Raw genomic sequence first — 21,230 nt, forward strand, 5'->3', positions numbered from 1 at the left:
TTTTTATTGTTATTGCTAAATGGAAATAATTTATATATAGCTTTGGATCATCAGTTCTTTTACAGAAACCTAAATATTTATATTGTTCAATTGTGATTTGGGCTCTATATTGGAAAAGCTTCAAAAAATACTTAAAATGTAATGGGTTTCAAATACACAAAGTCTGTGTATTTATATTATATATATATATATATATATATATATATATATATATATATATAGGGGGTACAAGTATTAGGGGCATAAATAATTTTGAATGCTGTTAAAGTTAGAAACGTTTCAAAACTCATATTTATTTATAAATATAGAATATAATATATATTTATATATATATATATATATATAGCATGAACGGCAAAGATCATATCGAATGATGTTCAAGTTAAAGGTTTTCAGGCTATGTTTGGCTCATCATAATTTGTTTAAAGCATAGTCTTGAAGTGTTTGTAACTTCAACATTGTTCAATAAAATTAGTGTATAAAAGGATACATTGTGTGGATAGGTGATTTATTTACATATGTGTGTATATATATATATATATATATATATAATATATATATATATATATATATATATATATATATATATATGATGGTAGTTTTGTTGACATTGTTACATATTTGTAATATTTTTGCAACCCAATCGTCGAATTAAAAAGAAAGATTAAATAAAAAAAATATTTATTACATTAAACGTTTTGACACTTGATGTGTGTCATCATTCAGTAATCAAACCAGGAAAAACAACAGAAAAAAATAATTATTATGTAAAATTTATTGAACACTAAATTTATATAATAGTATAGTATATTAAATAATAGTATATTATTATTTTACACAATTGTGTAAAATAATAATATACTATTATATTAATAATAAGAAATTAAAGGAGCACATATTGCCCTCCTATATTTTATGTTTTTAATAGCGGTGCATTATGAACACTGATCAAGGTTACAAAGCAAGTGTAGTGATGATAGATACTGATGATATATATATATATATATATATATATATATATATATATAAATCAAAATGTTTAATATTTATAAAATTTGCAAATAGAAGTTAAAATAACAGGTGATTTAATAAATATTGCATAATATGTAGTGCATAGATTTCGCAATATCAATTATTGTTACTGAGCCAGTAATAAACAATGCAGTTAACCTTTTGATGAACTTATAATCATTAAAATGAATAGAAGTTTTTTATGAATTGCCAAATAAAAATAGTAATACACATTTTTATCTATCTTTATAGTTATTGGAAGATTTATTAGACTTGTTACTCATTTCATTATTTTAAATTACTTTATTTAAAGCTTTATTTAAGTTTGCAATTCACTGGCGGCCAAGTAAATCAAAACGAAAACAGCAATAGGGAATATAAAAATAAGGTATAAACAAGACAAGAACAACTTATATATGAACACAATATATAATACATAAAATTTGATATACCGACTAAAGTAATCAATAATTTTAAGAGGGGCCATTTTTTGAACAAACATATGCAATTCAAGTTTAATATGGCTGTGTTTCATTAAGGAATTGACCAATGTTATTAGTGAATTTTGAAGAAAGCATAACATGGTTTTTAAAAAACATGTATTCATGTAAATACTGATTTGAAACTGCTTGCATCTAAGATAATTATTAGCGTAAACTTATTTGATATAAATATTTAACTTGATTGTTACTTGCTACATATTATTTTCATAATAATAAATATAGTGGATTGTTATTTGTAGAAAATTCGTAATTATAGTATTGAAATTACATCACAAAATTTAACTAAGAAGATAAGTTGATAAGACCTTTTTGTCTTATACATCCATATAAAATTTATTTCACTTGTAGATGCATTAATTTAATGATATTGATATTGATTGCACATACTTCAAAAATTAGTTTTGGTAAAGTTATAGTCCATACATAAAGCAGTGCATTCCAGTTTTAGTATATAAAAATGCATATCAAATTATTGTGAATAATAATTATTATTCATTATAAATATATAAAGTGAAAATAAGATTATGGGCAAAAAGATCCCAGCAATGTTTCACTTTTGATAAACTATTATTATATAAAATTAAACAAAACATATCTAAGCAATTACGTCAGCAATTTATTATCATTCACAAACTTATGTGGATTCTAATCATAATAATTTCCTTCCATTTTATGCCAAGTAGGGATATATATTTATATGTGTCCAAATTATTAGTTATATCCTGAATTTATTATGTTTGTGTAAGAGGATTTTAAAAAATAACACAAAATAAAATAATACAAATTTTCTAAACCTTTTTCTTTCTCATGAACCTAACTATGAATTTTACTCTATTATATTCTACTATCTACTACTTTTAATAGATCCTACTCTTATATAAGAAATACTCGGTAATAAGGATGAAAGCTAATGAAATGTAACAAATGGTGTTGATCTTGTGAAAGGATAGGTTACAGGAAAGGATATATATATATATATATATATATATATATATATATATATATATATAACTAAAAATATTGTCAAATATAAGTAAATTCAAAACTAAAGTAAAAAAGTACATCATAGACAAACAAGATCAACTTTTCTTCAGTTAAATATGACCTTTGTTCTTAATCATTTGCATTAAGCACAAGGTACATATATGTATATTAGGTATCTGTATTGTATGCATGAAAGTTTGAATATAAGTGGGTATTACATGTTAGAATGTATGTATTACATGTAAGCAAATATATTGATATAAATCCCTATGTAAGATTGTTATGAAAAATGTAAGTATTTTGTTGTTATAAACTTCACATAGGGTAAGTTATAGTAATGAGCCAAAAATCGAAAATGAAAATTTTTGCATATTCTCACGTTTCAGATGTTTCTGAACATTTTGGCATAACTGAGAAAAAATGAATGTGTATGTGCATGTGTATGTGTGGAGACAGTTTTTCGTTGACGATTCTTGGCGAATGGATGAACCGATTTGACAAAATTCAAAAAGCAATCGATTCCTAATGATAGGGGGATGTGTTAATTAGTTTTTAGCAAATATGGAGCAAAAAGTGCTAATAATGTCAGTTTTTGAAAGAACGGATTAACCGATTTGAATGATCCAAAAAATATTCGATTCGTAATGATGAGTAGGAGTGGTGATTAGATTTTGGCAAAGGTAGGTCCAGCCGCTTTGGAGATACAGAGCTAAATGTGCAAAAAATTGTAGTTTTTGAGAGAACTAAGCATCCAACTTGATGAATGATTTAAAAAACTTTCTGCTTGTGTTGACAAAAAGATTGCTTTTGGGGAAAGATTTTTTTTAGTTTTATTTTTTCAAAGTGTTCAAAGCATTTAACCCTTTTTACTCGGATGCCACCGCTCTGGCGGCAAAATTCATATTAATCTCGGAATCCACGCGTGGAAAGGGTTAATATTCCTTGAATATTCCATTAATATACGGGAAGTTCCAGCAATTTGCCTTAAGGCACGATGCCATACACCACTAGTTAAGATTGCTGAATTGCCGTGATCTCTTATTCCAGAATATTTGTCTGACTGAGATGCAGTATGTATAAATATTATCAAATAAAAAAATATATGTAAAGCATTGAAGTAATGAAATGGCCATGATATAAATACCATTACGCGTCACTAATAAATCATTCGAAATTTTGGCAGTGAATTATGCGACAATTCTATGGACACCTGATGTTCTAGTTAATCAAATATTATCGCGTTCAATATTTTCTGAAAGTTATATTAAGTTTAACAACTTAATGTTCAGAAGCAACGCCTTCTGGTTTTACTGAATTTAAGACAAGATTCCAGATTGCTGGTTTTTCATACATAACGGTCAAAACAACATGAAGCAGGCGCCAACGAGTGCCAACGTAACGAACAAAACAAATGAAATAAATGCAACTAAAATCGATATGACTCATGACCAATGACTCCCGCGTTATCGTCTAGACGCGCGCCGATTGGCCGATACATTTCTTTTTGGCTGTCACCGCTCACTACTGTCACCCCGCTGTCACTGTCATAGCATAGACTTATTCCATTTTAGCGATATTTCAGTATAGTATAGTTATGTGTGTTTGGTTTAATGATTTTTGTAATCGGTTACTTAATAATCTCAAGCCGGGATTTTTTTCAAAATAAATAAACTATTCTTTATTACTGTCTTCATAACATTTACGTTTGGAATAATTTTCTAGTGTTTTAATTGTATGATCTTTTAATAGTTGAGTGACTTTATTTAATTCTTTATGATGGAAGCTCTAATACCAGTGATAAATAAATTGCAAGATGTTTTCAACACTGTGGGATCAGACTCAATACAACTGCCACAAATTATAGTACTTGGAAGTCAGGTAAATGTTCATACCTCATTTAATTTAAATCATTGAAGTGATGTAATTTATTCTTCTATTTTTTATCAATTGAAAGAGTTCAGGAAAAAGTTCAGTGATTGAAAGTTTGGTCGGTAGATCCTTTCTACCCAGAGGTATTGGTATAGTAACCAGGCGTCCACTAGTATTGCAATTAATATATTGTCCCAAAGATGATAGAGAACATAGGAGTCCCGAAGAAGGTATGTCACATTAATTCTATTTCTAATTATCTATTTATAAGACCGTCTTTAATAAGTTAATAAATTTATTATGATGCAGATTTCTCATATACTTTTAATTCATTTTTTAATTAGGGAATATGAACCTGGATGAATGGGGAAAGTTCTTGCATACCAAAAATAAAGTGTTTTCTGATTTTGATGAAATTCGTAAAGAAATTGAAGATGAGACAGATCGAATGGCTGGCAGTAATAAAGGAATATGTCCCGAACCCATCAGTTTGAAAATTTTTTCTCCTAGAGTTCTTAACTTGACATTAGTTGATTTGCCTGGAATTACAAAAGTACCTGTTGGAGATCAACCAGAAGATATTGAAAGCCAAATTAGAGGTTTAATCATTAGCTATATTAGCAATCCAAATTCAATAATTTTAGCAGTAACAGCTGCAAACACTGACATGGCTACAAGTGAAAGCTTAAAAATGGCAAAAGATGTGGATCCTGACGGTAGAAGAACTTTGGCAGTTGTTACAAAATTAGATTTGATGGATGCTGGGACAGATGCTATTGATATACTCTATGGTCGTGTAATTCCAGTTAAATTAGGCATTATAGGTGTAGTCAACAGATCTCAGCAAGATATCATGGACAAAAAGTCCATTGAAGATTCTCTGAAAGATGAAGCTGCTTTTCTGCAAAGAAAATATCCAACAATAGCTACACGTAATGGTACTCCTTATTTAGCCAAAACGTTAAATCGAATGTTGATGCATCACATTAGAGACTGTTTGCCTGACTTAAAGGTAAGAAATATTTGAATCGTATACTACAATATTTTCTTGAAGATTTATTTCTTATTTTTACAGTATGTTAATTAATAAGTTTGTCAAAAATATCACAGTATTATTACTAATCATTTCTTTTATTCATTTCATTTATTTAATTTATCATTTTGAATGATTATTATATATTTCAGACCAGAGTTAATGTTATGGTATCGCAGTTCCAGTCTATCATTAATTCATATGGAGATGATGTATCTGATAAGAGCCAAACATTATTACAAATAATCACAAAGTTTGCGTCATCATATTGTTCAACAATTGAAGGAACTGCTCGTAATATTGAGACTACAGAATTATGTGGTGGTGCTCGCATATGCTACATATTTCATGAAACATTTGGGAGAACATTAGACTCTATACATCCATTATCCGGTCTAACTAAAATGGATATTCTTACTGCAATCAGGAATGCCACAGGACCAAGACCAGCACTTTTTGTTCCAGAGGTATCATTTGAACTATTGGTTAAAAGGCAAATTAGGAGATTAGAAGAACCAAGCTTGAGATGTGTGGAGCTTGTACATGAAGAAATGCAGCGAATAATTCAGGTGATTTATTTTTAAATAAAACTCTTTTGATTTCTACAGTTATTAAGTGGAGATGATTTACTGATTGATTAATTTTTAGCATTGCGGTACAGAAGTTCAACAAGAAATGTTGCGTTTTCCCAAACTTTATGAGAGAATTGTTGATGTGGTGACTCATTTGCTTAGACGTCGTTTGCCAACAACTAATTCAATGGTTGAGAATTTAGTAGCTATTGAATTAGCATATATAAATACAAAGCATCCAGATTTTCATAAGGATGCAGCATTAGTTCCAAGTTTATTAAAATCAATGGAAATGGAAGAAATTATGACTGGTAGACAAAAGAAAAATAATACTAATCCTGCTATGTCCCCTAACATGACACAAAGTGCAGTTCAAGAATCAGATAATAAGGTGAGTTCAACTTGGCATTACTTACATAAGTATTGTTGCTATTTATTATTTTTTATTTAGCGTTCAGCAGTAATCAATCCAGAAGCAAATACAAATGGAACTTCTCACTGGCTTGCTAATATTTTACCATCAGGAAGAGGTGATAGTCGTGATCAGTCTTTAGAAAATACTCCAACGCATGATTTAAAAAATGCAACACAACAGGTTTTGAGTCCTCAAAAGCCTGTGAATTTACTGCCAGATGTTCCCACAACTGCTTCACGCAAACTTTCAGAAAGAGAACGAAGAGATTGTGATGTTATTGGTATATTTTCTTTGTATATTAATAAACTTTAAACAATTTATGTATGAGCAACTGATCTTTATTCATAACATACAACATTATTTATGTTATGGGTATATTATTATCTAATTAACTAACTCTATCAAATTTATCAACTATTTTATAATGAATTTATTTTTATTTCTAGAGAGGCTTATTAAGTCATACTTCTATATAGTTCGTAAATCAATTCAAGATTCAGTACCGAAAGCAGTCATGCATTTTCTTGTTAATTATGTTAAAGACAATTTACAGTCAGAATTAGTGACACATTTATATAAGTCTGATCAAGCGGAACAATTATTAAATGAATCGGAGCATATAGCACAAAGAAGGAAAGAAGCTGCTGATATGTTGAAGGTAAGTGATCAACTTCTTTTCATCACATCATTAATAGCGTAGTAAAGAAAAATTATTGATCAAGTAAATTTTTGCAGGCTTTGCAGAAAGCCGGCCACATTATAAGCGAAATTCGTGAGACACATATGTGGTGATTTATTGATTTATTATTTATTTAAATAATAGTAAATAGATTTAGTGAAAGTGAATTGGAACTCCATATTGCACTATAATTCTTGTTGATATACAATTTAAACATATAGTCAGTGTTATGTTATTGTTTAAATCAAAAATTCTAGTATTAGTTGTAGTTGACGAGATATTTTGTCATTTTGTTAACTTTATATAAATGATTATAATTTGTATATAAGTTTCATGGTATTATTTTTCTAATCTACAAATACATGTTTCTGTCTTGGCTAAAAATTTTGTGTTGTATCTTGTACTTGTTTATGTCTAGGTACTAAAATAATAATGCAAGGTATTAACGTGTTTTTAACATATTGTAAAAGTTCAGTTATTTGATTATTTGATATGATAATAGGTAGTAATAATATTTTAACAAATGGCAAATGCATTTTATTTCGGATATTTGTGTAATAACCTGAATAAAATTGTCAAATTTTCAACTATTTTTATTTTAAATTTCAAAAAGTTGATATATTTTTTGTTCATTATTAGTTAAGGAAAAACTGGTGGTATATAATCCATTGTACCTTAAATTAAAATCTTCATAGACATAATATTCTTATATTGTGAACAAATATTACATAAACAAGATAACTACTTTAGTTTTTATATAGTATGAAAACCAGTTGCTTTAAAAATTAAAAAGCCTAAGGTTTTAAAGCTTTTCGAAGATTGCTAAAAACTTTCAGAAGAACTCATTTTTTATTTTGTAACATTCGTTTATTTTGGAAATCTGTAAGATGTTACATAAAGATAAAGTTAGACATTTTCAAAAATCAGTGTAATTGAAAAGTTACAATTTTTGAAAGATTTGAGAATTATGAAAATTTGTTAAAGTAATAAAAAATTATGTAACGCGAAACGCATTATTCGGTAATAAGTTGGATCACAAGTCATGATAATATTATTAAGAAATTCTTAATATAATAAAAAATAAAATTTTACTCTTGATTTAATTTTAATTTTATCTCGAGTGTTATGAACTTTGATATGTTAGTACTGAACACTAAATACATAAAAAAATGAATAGTTTTGTTTTGTTTAAAAATAATATTAATATTCGTTACAATTAAAATCGTTCGTTCTGAGTGTAATGTAATATAATTTATAAAACCGCTGTAATGTATGTCGGAACCGTCTGGTAATTTTTTGTGTATATATCAAATACTTATTTTTGGTCAACATATGCGGGTAATATTGTATTAATATTGGCATGGAACCCGAAATTTGAAAAAGTTTGTAATGAAGTATGAAAGTTCAAAATAAATTATGTTGAAATGTTTGCTCTCAGAAATGTATATAAGTATATTGAAAATGTCTGTATGCAGATAGGGAAATCGAAATTCGATACAAAACGTAAAATTATGTAAATATTAACATGTATATATATACAATAATATCATTATTTTTTTTATAAAATATCTGATAATCTATCGGCTAATGTGCACTTATTTTTATCGTAAATGTAGTTGCTGATTAAATTTCCGTTTTGTTTTGACGTGGATTATACAAATCTGTATTTTTAATATAATTTTATTATCATAATGATTATTTGTGAAATGTAGAAATTTGAATCAAAGCGTCAAGCTATGTATACCACTAGGTATTGCTTTTTTCGATTAAAAAATATTACCGATCGTCGTTTTATACGTTAATCAAAAAGCTTGTTGAAGCAGCAGCAGGTTAATTTCGGATTATACTGATCAACATAGGTCTAGTCGGGGTTCAACACGGCAATCTCGTAGCTCGGAGGATGGCTACGAATCCTAGTGGTTTATCAGCAGAAAATACTGATTATCAAAAGACGTGTGATGCAGTGCAACGCGCAGACGTGCGCGTCTGCGCCGATCCCTTAAACTCCTTTTCGTCATATCGGGCACAATAGCGCAAAAGTAGGGGCAACGTCCGTCATACCCAACATCCTACATTTGAAGTAATTTTATTATTTATTCGCGCCTAAGTCAATTATATACATAGTTGGAATTAACCGTGCAATTGGAAATATCGTATTATAAGTGTCTACTTGATTTAACCGCGGAGAATTTTAGTTTCTTTTCGAGCGCAAGAGTTATGGCATAACTAAAAGCACAGGCAACAGTAATACTGCGAATACAATTTTAATTGATCCATTTTTATGAGGTGAGTCAAATAATATAGAAGTGTTTCTTATTGATGCGGATGCAGTTGTATTACTTGAAAGTTTCGGCTAAAATGGTCATTTTTTGTCATTTATAAATTCAATGCAATTTTATTTGTCTTTTGCTTAAATATTTATTTGTATATGGTATAATCAAGAATTTTTTTTGTTTATGAATTTTACATCTACACATACTTGACACAAGCACACATACATGTTCATGGTATATATATATATATATATATATATATATATATACCATGAAATTGACTATTCTTCCTACCTACATACATAATGGCGGCTGATAAATCAACATGCATTCAATACAATATTTTATTTTGAAAATATTACATTTTTTCTATATTCATATCGGTCGGAACTTTCTACCATAACAAAAATGTGATGATGCCGCAATGCGGAAAGTATTTAATACATGTTTTTTTCACAAACATGGTCATTTCTGGTATAAATATATACGATTATATATTTATATAATCGTACTGCAAAAAATATTCTTAATTTTTTTAAATTCTTATAATGAAGTAACTAGTTACTGTGCAAATCCAATTTATTGTCGATGATTCTAAAATATTTTAGGAGCAATAATTAAATATATTTCTACATGAACATTAGTATTTGTAATTATCTTTAACTTATTGTTCCGCTATAGAAGAAAGAAATTAATAGAAAGCCAAACTTATTGTTAGTTGATGCAATTTATGATATCGATTTAAAAAGCATCTGATGTGTTTATAATTTCAATACTATACGTATGTGGGTTTAACTAAAGAACATTATATTAGCGTGTACATGAAAGCGGTCTATCATGAAAAGCATTTTTGATCCAGTAACAATTAACAAAGATATTGATTTATATTATATTGAAAATCACTTTTTGTGTTACAGAATAAATTCGTTTATTTATATAGGTTAATAACTTTTGATAAAAATATATAAGCGGGTTGACTGGTCTTTTCAAATGTCTGTTTGTATTTATGGAATAAAATAATTATTTATGTATTTCACATTGTTGATCGTCTTAATAATTAATGAAATAAATAATTGCAAATTATGATAAAATGTACACAACACTAATAGTGAAGATATTGTATTGTATGTAATATTTTACAACAAAATATTGAACATGATAAGATTTTTGTGCAACTAGGATGGAATTCGACGGCATTTGATGGTTGCGTGCATGCTTATATTCGGACGCCTGGACAAGAGTCTGCTTATGGCCTATGTTAACTTGCGCCCTATGGGACACCTAACATTTGCTACGGCATGCTGCCGGTGCAACTAGCGATCGCAAGAACACGGCGGAAACGATCCCCCGGGCCAATTTTGTAAGTGGTATAAATATTGTATATAATAATAATATACTATATATATATCTTCTATATATAATAGGTTGTCAAATATCTCCCTTCCGCCTTTTTTGTATAATAAACCAAGAGCAAAAAAGCGGAAGGGAGATATTTGACAACCTAATATAAAAATAAGTCGGGTTTTCCTTCCTGACGAAATAACTCCAGAACGCACGAACCGATTTCGACAATTTTGCATTCGTTGGAAAGGTCTCGGGCTCCGCAAGGTTTATAGCTAAGAAAATTAGTGGTGCATGGCATCGTGCCCTGATGCAAATTTCTGGAACTTCACGCACCGTAATTAAAAATTCGAGTGATGACATTAGTGAGAATTATCAGAATTATGCTTGGTTAAGTCAACGAGCAATTCTTGCCGCCAAGAAATATGATGTACACGCACTGAATTTCACCATTCAATAAAAAATTGCTGGCGATTTGGTGACATACCAATGATTACGACTGGTTTTCCGTTTGACTTCAAATGATTGCAATTTCCAGTTCGCCTTGCGTTTGCAATAACAAGTCTCAAGGCCAATCACTTAGTGTTTGCGGGATAAATTTCAAATAGATTATTTAGAAAATCATTGTTTTTTACACGGGCAGTTATACGTTGCCTGTTCACGAGTTGGAAAACCATCCGCTTTGTTTGTGTTAACGTCAGGCCACAAAACAAAAAATGTGGTTTACCAAAGAGCACTTCAATGAAACAGATAATTTGCGGGTTCACTTTCATTTATTTAGAGAAGTTCAACTAAAAAATACTGCATTTTTGTAATCGTTAAAATAAAAAAATAAAAAAAAATTGTGATCGAAATAAATTTACTACTGTTGTATAATAAAATCAAATGTTTTCTTTTCAAATATAAAACAAACAAAAAATTTCTTCATCTTTCTCACGAGTTCGTCGGGTTTGCTAGTATATATATATATAAATGGTTGTTTCAAATATTCGTGGACTGATCGGCATTTGCATCACATAAAGACACTACTCCTATTTATCATTCTGCTCTCATCTTAGTAGTCTTGCTATAGTTGTAGTATCTCCATCTTTTTCTTCATATCTTCTCATTTTACGGTGCTTTTATTTATGAAATATAGACTTGAAGTTTTTCATTTGTCAGTATATCAATTAGTTTAATTCTTTTTTGTTTTAAAGCTGTGAAATTAATTGTTCATAAAAAATATATGTAAAATACAAACATTATGTTTACACTGTATAGAAAATTTCCAGCAATTGATATATTTGTATTTCTTTTATAATCACAGTTTCAATTAACGACCTACGAGATCAAGACGCACGACCGTGGCGTCCCCATGCGACGACGATGTCAGGAGGCGCGCAGAAGAAGCCGCGGGCGGCTGCGGTTTACGCAGCAGCAGGTCCGCCGCATTGGAACGGGCCTATGTTCACGATGTCTACGAGCAGTGTGAAGAAGCTCCGGCACCAATTCGACCGCGCGTTGCCCAATTTCTTGCTAGTCTCGAACCTGGTTCTTTAGTATGCGATGTCGGTAAGTGCTTGACTCACCGTCGCAGCATGCTGTAAGTTTTCACTCATTTATTATATATATTATTTATACGTATATACATATATACAGAGCCCGTCCTGGAGTCCTCAGCGCCCGCATGCAAGATTTGTTCTAGCGCCCCCCCCCCAAATTTTAACTGTTTTAACAGTTTTTCATTAAAATTACACAAACATTTGCGTTAATTTTTTAATTAATTTTTAATCATTCTGGATATAGTACACAAAAATTAGATATGATCCAAAAGCGTATAAAATAAATTGATTCTAAAATTTATTTATAAAATCGGGGCTATTTGCGGGTTGATCATAATCAAATATTTTTGAATTCTCAATTATTTATGTTTAATATTAATATTTGTGTTTTGAAACATTTAACTTATTCATTGTGCGACGTTTAATTAATACGTATGTTTAATATTAATATTTGGGTTTTGAAACATTTAACTTATTTATTGTGCGATTTACCCTATAGAGCAAATCACGCCAAAAGAGCAAAAAAAAACTAGTCTTAATTCTCAAACATAACACTCGAATTTCATGTTTTGAATTAAATTTTATTTTAATTAATTTTTTCATTATTTACAATATCCAAAGTTGCATCGTAAACTTCTCCTACCAGAGTATCAGATTGTTGTTTTGAAGTTAAACTTTTAACGTATTTTCAAATTATTGTCAATAAATTAGTAAAAGATACAAAGAAATTACATATTACCTTACATATTACTGAAACAAACAAATTATATCTGTATCTGTATAGTTTCTGCATAGTTAATAATTAAATTATGTATAAAAAAAAGCTTGTAGATTTTTGTTTCTAAGTACATTTTACTTCCATTTTTCATATTTGCTTCATAAGCCAAACCTAACCACGCATGTTTCCACGTTTAAAGTTCATCAGATGTGAAAACATTTGCTACAAAAATAAAAGTTACAATTCAATTTTTCCGATTGAACACGCAATTTTTTAAGTCCTGATTCCCCATTTTCCATTTTCTCTATTATAATTAGTATATATTTCTTTAACAAATTTCATTTCAACTAAATCAGCTCGCCATTTTTCACCAATAACGCCCAATAATTAATTTAAACCTTCGTAGGTTTGCTCTTACAGGATTGAACACTAATTTCTTTTCCGATTCCACGTTAACTTCAAACGAATAAAAAAATAAGTACATTAAACAATACGCAGAACAATAATCTACAAATTTGCATAGTTATTATTTGGTTAATTGTTTCTATTGATATCAGATTACAAACTGAATATGCTATTTGTGTCTCATAGCTAAGTTGGTTTGTTTATTATAATCTATTAAGTATTCTAGATTTTATATTTAAAAAAAAAATATAAATAATATATTATAAATTTCATTTCCGAACCTCGTTTTGGCGCCCCCTAAGGCGTGCGCCCGCATTTTTTGCATGCATTGCATTCAAGGTAGGACCGGGCCTGCATATATATATATATATATATATATATATATATATATACTTATCACTCATTTATCATATATATATATATATATATATATATATATATATAATTTACTAGAAACCATGATCATGAATGAAAAGAGAAGGATTGCCAAAAAAGTTAATATAAAAATATTTTTAAAAAATTCAATATTTTATCAAAATATTTAACTGATCATAACATAAAAATATTCATATTTTAAAATATGATTTATTGAGCATAGCTATTTTTTCAGTTTGAATTAGCAGAGTTTTGTTTTTAAAATGAATTATTTGTATATGTCTTACATAATTTTCAAAACTTGAGATCAGGCACAGAGTAAGACGTGGCGTATCACAAACTAATACCGGATTCGATTCCAACCTCAGAACTAGTAGACTTTAGAAGTCTATTTCTAAGTCGAAACAAAAAAATATTTTTGAAATATTTTCAAGGATTGTTTTTTTTTTTTTCTTATCGGATTATTGGCCTTGCAAACAATTGTCTTGAGTTAATACTGGTAAATATAATACACACATAATATATTTTTTACAATATTAGAATACACAGCATGAGACTACTATATAATTTTTTTTTATTATAGGTTGCGGAAGCGGCCGTTACTTGGGTTCAGCTGGCGACGGCGTATTTGCAATTGGTGCAGACCGCTGCGTGCGTCTTGCAGCGGCTGCTGCCGCAAAAGACCATCAAGTCGTGGTTTGCGATAATTTAGAGCTGCCATTTCGCGATGAAAGTTTCGATGCCGTTCTTTCACTAGCTGTGGTTCATCATTTCGCGACGACGGAACGTAGGGTTTGCGCTATACGGGAACTTGCTCGCGTCCTACGTATCAGCGGCCGGCTGGTTATCTCGGTGTGGGCGATGGAACAGAGACACCGACGATTTGAGTCGCAGGTATTTGAATTTGGCAAATATAAATTGAACGGTTATTGAAGTAATATTTGGCATCGTACTTCAAGATAAATATCTATATGTTATGAAATATACGTAAATATTGTTGAAAATAGAAAAGTGGACAGTGGCAGTAAAGACGAATTGTTTTGTAAAAATTTCTGACAATATTGACTGGTTAAAATACGATCTGGTTAAAATGAAAATATATTATTTTATGTTGTATTATACTATATCATATTATATATTTATTCAGGATGTATTGGTTCCTTGGCGTCCTCTGTCGACATACGATACGTGCTCGGGCGATGATTGTTTCGATGATGATGAAGATGAGGAAATAGCTAGTAGGCGCCGCACTGGAAGTTTTCCAACATTTCAAACTTGTGATGATGATGCTGACAGTTATCGTGAACGTACCACAATCTCCGATGACAGTGTTGCTAGTCGCGCAAGTTCATCGCCTGGCGAAACATGTTACAGTTTTGTTCGGCGAGCCATTCAAGTAAGTTACCATAATTATTATATATATATAACAACCTTAATCAAAAGTGAAGGTTAAACTATATGCAGATTATAGTAGAGTATTCTAAATAATATTAAATTCACCAATCGCACGCTTATTGATTTAACTTATTTTCATTATTATTTTATGAAATGTATTTTATGGTGTTTAAAGCAAGCAGTTAGACGTAAAAATATTTGGAAACAGTATACATAATTCGTCTAAATAATTGTATTCGTTCTACTCGCAGAAATTAGCGGGAGTACGCCGCGAAGCTTCTGCAAGTAGTTCTCGCACTCATCTTGTTAATGGAAATGGTACTGGTCGTGCTTGTTGCGGTGAATATGGATCTGGCAGTGCACCGCTGTGGACTGTTGTCTCCAAATCATCTTGTCAGGATGTCACACATTTGCCTATAGAACTCCGAAGGCTCGAGGAGTTTGAAGATAGCAACGAAGCTGCTTCTGATGGCCTAGCTAGTTCTTCTTCAGTTGGTCTAAAGAGCCAAAGCCTTGGAGATATTTTAGCACCAACGCCTAATTCTATGGTGCGATCCAGATCTAGTGTACCTAGTCTTGCCGGCCAGGTGAAATACGCTTAGAATAACTTTATGAAACATCTAAACTAAAGAAGCTTTTGCTAATTATTAAAATTGTAATTATATTTACAGATATCTGATTTACCAATGGATGAAACAGTGTGTACTACCTCCAGAAGACGACCACAGCTCACTAAACAAAAGAGATCGTTGTGCGAAGATCCTGAAGATGTAGAAAATATTTACAGTGATGATATCTTGCATCCCAGCAATGAACCTATAGTACCACCATCCCGAGGGTGGGGATTTGGTTTGCGAAAGCAAAGTTCTTTAAATGATGAACTTATGTCTACCAATCGGCAGCGCGAAAAAGAGCGTATTAGACGTCGCATACAAAAACAGACGTCTCTCAATGAAGCATTTCTTTGTAGGTCCTTATTTGTAAATAGTGCATCTAGACGATTTCAAATTTTAAGAGAAGGATTAAGTATGAGAATTAAGACTACTTCTGGTAGCTTGGAGAGAGCAACCCGGCATGGCATTGTGCGTATGATACAGGAGTTAAAAAGTGGCAATAATAGTTTGTCCGAAGATGATGGTCCAATAATTCAGAAACATGAGAACAATAGCGTCTCCGAAGAGTCCGAAACGCTAATTTTACCGAGTTCGCCTAACCCAAGTACTACACATAACAGTTGTAATCAAGCTCAAATTTCTAATCAAAGGCATCATTCGAGGGAAGATGGTTCTGGTAATACGTTACTATAAATAACTATTAGCATGTATTCATATATTTAATCATTTTAAACTTTTCAACAGATTCTTCAAAGGATAGCAGTCTGCAAAGTGATACAAGTGTTGATTCTGAAGACAGTGTGGCTTCTGTAATTTTTATTCCACGAATTACATCTGCACAAACTGATCAGCCAATGTCACCGGATCCAATATCACCACATCCTAAAACAACGTCACCGTTTTCCAAAACTGCACCACCTTTACTGTTACTTCAACCTGAAACTAATAGAACAAATGAGGAAGAAGTAACATCCAACAGTCAGCAGGGTGCGGGTAAAATAACTCGTCAAATTATTAGAAATTTACCTCCGATTCCAAAGTTTCGCGCCCTAAGTTCATACTCCCCCTTTCCGCTAGTACGTCGATACAGCGCTCTAAGTGGACGTCCGCCACCGAGGCTTCTTTCATTGGATTTGTTTAATCCAGAAACGGACGATTTAAATAGCGATTCTAGTGAACAGTCTTCGGCAGATTCTATAGATAGTGTTGTAAGCGCTCCGGCCCCCCAAGCGCCTCCTCCCCCGCCGCCGCCGCCGGTGACAACCTCGTACAATAGCGTGTCTGCTTCAGAGATGGCCGAATTTGCAGAACGCTTAAGTGCACGCTTACTTGCTGAGCTGGACCGGCAACCTTCGCAAGACGAAGATCGCACCGCTTTAGAGTCCTCGCCTGATAGCCCGTCAGCTGGTGGCGCTAGTACCCACCATCGCTATTATCACGTGTTTCGAGAAGGCGAACTCGACGCTCTTATTTCCCGTCACGTAGCCAGCTTGCACATTGTCTCTTCGTATTACGAGCGTGCCTCATGGTGTGTGGTTGCGGAAAAGGTTCAAGTTTGGACAATATGACCAACATTTGTGTGTAACATTTATTATTGAACTTGCTTCGACATAATCTCTATAAATGGTATTATTCACTTAACATATACGCCGATACTAGTGTTCGTTTCTGTAATTTTACTTGAAGATAATACGAATGTTATAATATAACGAGTAAATATATAAAAAATGCTGTACATAAGCAAAACTCTTGAAAGCATTAAAAAGCGACTTTTTATTTCATTGTGATCTACTACTACATTAAGAAATTAATAAAATCTTTAAGTGGAGTACATATTTAAATAAACGTATTTCATAATGCGATTGAACACAGTCTGTATCACAAATCATATTAAAAATATAACTTTAAAATGATATTGTTTAATGTAACAACGAATTAATCATACAGATTTACAGATACTATGTTACAGATATTATGTTATTTAAAAAAATCATCAATATTGCGCATTAATTGAATGCGCAAAATTGAATTGATTTTATGAGTAACATATTCATAGGGATATCAAAATTTCGTAGAAATTGACCAAAAAATATTAAATGCTTAATAATTATTGTTATATAAAAAATTAAACAAAAAACATATAAATTGCATTTTTTCATTTGAGTCACAGAATTAATTAATATTTTTATACGCATTTTTTCATATGCAAGATAAATTATATAATAATTTATTTAATTTTTTAATTATCGTTCTTTATTATTATTATCATATTTATTAAATTGTGTAAATAATTCTCAAATAATAAATCTCGTTAAGAAGTTATAATTGTGTTATTTATGTACACGTGGCAACATGCATGGATCATCAGAAAGAAAGTTTTCTTTATATACCAAAATTATCAGAAACTTAAAAAATATGATATATATATATATATATATATATATATATATATCTTCTATACGTATATAAAAATAAGTCGGGTTTTCCTTCCTGACGAAATAACTCCAGAACGCACGAACCGATTTCGACAATTTTGCATTCGTTGGAAAGGTCTCGGGCTCCGCAAGGTTTATAGCTAAGAAAATTAGTTGTGCATGGCATCGTGCCCTAATGCAAATTGCTGGAACTTCACGAACAGTAATTAAAATTTCGAGTAATGACATTAGTGAGAATTATCAGAATTATGCTTGGTTAAGTCAACTAGCAATTCTTGTCGCAAAGAATAATGATGTACACGCACTGAATTTCACCATTCAATCGAAAATTGCTGGCGATTTGGTAACATACCAATAATTCCGACTGGTTTTCCGTTTGACTTCAAACAATTGCAATTTCCAGTTCGCCTTGCGTTCGCAATAACAAGTCGCAAGGCCAATCGCTTAGTGTTTGCGGGGTAAATTTCAAATAGATTATTTAGAAAATCATTGTTTTCCACATGGGCAGTTATACGTTTCCTGTTCACGAGTTGGAAAACCATCCGCTTTGTTTGTGTTAACGTCAGACCAAAAAACAAAAAATTTGGTTTACCAAAGAGCACTTCAATGAAACGGATAATTGGCGGATTCACTTTCATTTACTTAGAAAAGTTCAACTAAAAAACACTTCATTTTTGTAATCGAAATAAATTCAATTCTGTTGTGCAATAAAATCAAATTTTTCCTTTTCAAATATAAGACAAACAAAAAATTTCTTCATCTTTCTCACGAAACCATCTGGTGGCGAAACGGAGTTCGTCAGGTTTGCTAGTATATATATATATATATTTAATTTAATAAATAGTGACAATAGTGAATATATTCTTAATTAACTTCTTCCTGTAGTTACAGTAATCGCAAAAAGTCGAAGATGAAAATTTGTATATATCTTTATCGTAAAGATCGACGTTACGTTTGAAAAGTTTCTGAACATTTTGGCAGAAAAAATTGATGTATATGTGTGTGTGTATGCACGTGTGGATATAATTTTTCATCGACGATTTTGAGAACATCGATCAACCGATTTATATATTGCTGGGGAGACGTGCTGATTAGTTTTTAGCGTAGACAGGTCCAGCCGCTCCTAAGATACGGGGTAAAAAGTGCCAAAAATGGAAATTAAGGTTTCGAGAGAACGGAGCGTCCTTATTTTTGATCGCTAGACCTGCTTTACCAAAAATTTGAACAGTTTTTCATCTTGTCAATACAAGTAAAATCTTTTTTGAAATATTAAAATCGGACGCTCCGTTCTCTTAAAAACTGAGTTACCGTTTTTGGCGCTTTTTGTCCCGTATCTTAAGAACGGCTAGACTTGCCTTCGCCAAAAACTAATCAGCACGTTCCTCTATCAATATGAATCGAATGTTTTTTGAATTATTCAAATAGGTTGATCGGTGTTCTTGAAATGGTCGACGAAATTTTGTATCCGCACACACACACTCACATACATCCATTTTTTCTAAGGTATGCCAAAATGTTCAGAAACCTCTGAAACGTAAATATATATAAAAAGTTTCGTTTTCGATTTTTTTGCGATTATTATAACTTGCCCTACGGGAAGTTAAAAATGTCATTTGGCGGTCAAAAATGTTTATTGGACATGTGTACATCAAATTATCAGATATTTTATAGAGATTTCAATAGTGTGTACACATTTTGTGTAATTTTTTTTTACGATGCCATGCATCCCACTAGTTAAAAATTATAATTTTCGGTGCGGGAAGTTCCAGCAAATTTGCTTTAGGGCACGAAGCGATGAACCACTAGTTTGAATAACACAATGTCTGAGTTATCGTTAGAAACGGATTGGTCCGATTGGGCATGAGATCGAGCTGAACTGAGACACTGATTATGAGACATTGTAATGTCAATTTTGTCAACAATGGCAATTCGTCATTCGGTGGTGCAACACTAAAGATGACAGCGTTTAGTCAAGTGCTCATGATGTTCATCAAAAGTTTTTTTTGCTTTTTCTAATTATATGTCACTTTTTGGGTGTTTGTTCGTAATTTGAATGCGTCAACGCCGTCGAAAAGATCAAAATATCATTATGGTGAATTGGAATTGAATTAAATGTGTTTCTGTGTGATCGTATTAAATAAATATATTTATTCTAACCTTTTAGTGAGATTATTTTGCATATAAGATTTACGTTTTACTTGACTTCTAGTTAAATGTAGTTGACGCTTTGCACTTATAACTAAATCTGTGATATTCTATTTATATAATAATGAGAACTTGACAAGATATTAAAAAGCAAAAGTGATGTATCTAGAGATTAATATAAGCCGATAACCGATGTATGTAACAATGCTTCCTTTCAAAATGTTTGTTTGACGAATTTTATTTATGTTAATGAAATTTTTAATACCTGGTTAAAACATAAGCAAATAAACTGAACTGAAAATTTTCACATTGTAGGCGAATAATGGCAGTGTTTTACTGTGCAGAAGTTAAGTTTTTTATGGAAATGAAAATATACTGTCAAAATCTTTGAGCAACATTTTGGCATTTTCACCACTAATATGGGTGATAAAGAATGTCCTGTGTATGGAGGTATGCACAATATTCCTGAAAAAACTAATCAAGTGTCTTACAGACAAAATGATTATTTGCAACTCCATGTTAAACAAGCTAAGAATGATTACCCAACAAGTCCAAGTGAAATGTGCATTTCAGGTAACAGTTTGTAGATACAGTAGAACCTCTATTAACCGGACTAATTGTTGTCGATAGGCATTCGGATAATCGAAAATCCGGATAATCCAATGTATGAAGAATAATGTTGAGTATTTATTAAAAATAAATACATACATAGATATCAACAAAACTCAATGTTTGTCAAGAATTTGACACTTGCTTATGGATATACATACATATTTTCTTAGATTACATTACATACAAATACTAAACTGCAGTATTAATCATGCAAAAATTCGAATTGTAAATATGTACATACATATAAATTGGCCGCGGTTGGTAGTCCAGATAATCGCGAGAGGTCCGGATAAACGAGGTTCTACTATAT

General features: G+C 31.0%; 3 protein-coding genes across 4 annotated transcripts in view; all 3 read left to right on the forward strand.

Moving 5' to 3' along the window:
• The first annotated feature begins 4,065 nt into the window (after positions 1-4,065).
• Positions 4,066-7,335, forward strand: LOC113377818 (dynamin-1-like protein). Of its 2 annotated transcripts, none has more exons than XM_026618242.1 (8): positions 4,066-4,376; positions 4,453-4,597; positions 4,712-5,379; positions 5,553-5,969; positions 6,049-6,397; positions 6,431-6,667; positions 6,834-7,045; positions 7,123-7,335. In XM_026618242.1, the coding sequence occupies exons 1-8, from the start codon at positions 4,272-4,274 to the stop codon at positions 7,177-7,179; spliced, it is 2,190 nt and encodes a 729-aa protein (XP_026474027.1). In that variant the 5' UTR covers positions 4,066-4,271; the 3' UTR covers positions 7,180-7,335. The 2 variants fall into 2 exon arrangements, with proteins under 2 accessions (XP_026474027.1, XP_026474028.1); XM_026618243.1 differs by having other exon boundaries at positions 4,067-4,376; positions 6,049-6,363; positions 6,424-6,667; positions 7,123-7,179.
• Positions 7,336-8,966: 1,631 nt separating this feature from the next.
• On the forward strand, positions 8,967-17,373 carry LOC113376210. The gene is made up of 7 exons (XM_026616122.1): positions 8,967-9,079; positions 12,008-12,231; positions 14,303-14,613; positions 14,867-15,115; positions 15,366-15,701; positions 15,786-16,404; positions 16,473-17,373. The coding sequence occupies exons 1-7, from the start codon at positions 8,967-8,969 to the stop codon at positions 17,294-17,296; spliced, it is 2,676 nt and encodes an 891-aa protein (XP_026471907.1). The 3' UTR covers positions 17,297-17,373.
• A 2,909-nt stretch (positions 17,374-20,282) lies between these two features.
• Positions 20,283-21,230, forward strand: part of LOC113377820 (phosphatidylinositol 3-kinase regulatory subunit alpha) — a gene marked incomplete in the record, with an annotated part of 9,764 nt that continues 8,816 nt past the window's right edge. Inside the window, 2 exon segments of the mRNA XM_026618246.1 lie at positions 20,283-20,502; positions 20,624-20,881. Of these exon segments, the coding sequence (XP_026474031.1) occupies positions 20,728-20,881 (154 nt within the window).

The sequence above is a fragment of the Ctenocephalides felis genome, unplaced genomic scaffold (assembly GCF_003426905.1).
Source record: "Ctenocephalides felis isolate EL2017-DRISC unplaced genomic scaffold, ASM342690v1 CF-g0.4_SCAFFOLD_01886, whole genome shotgun sequence".
Lineage (NCBI taxonomy): Eukaryota > Metazoa > Arthropoda > Insecta > Siphonaptera > Pulicidae > Ctenocephalides > Ctenocephalides felis.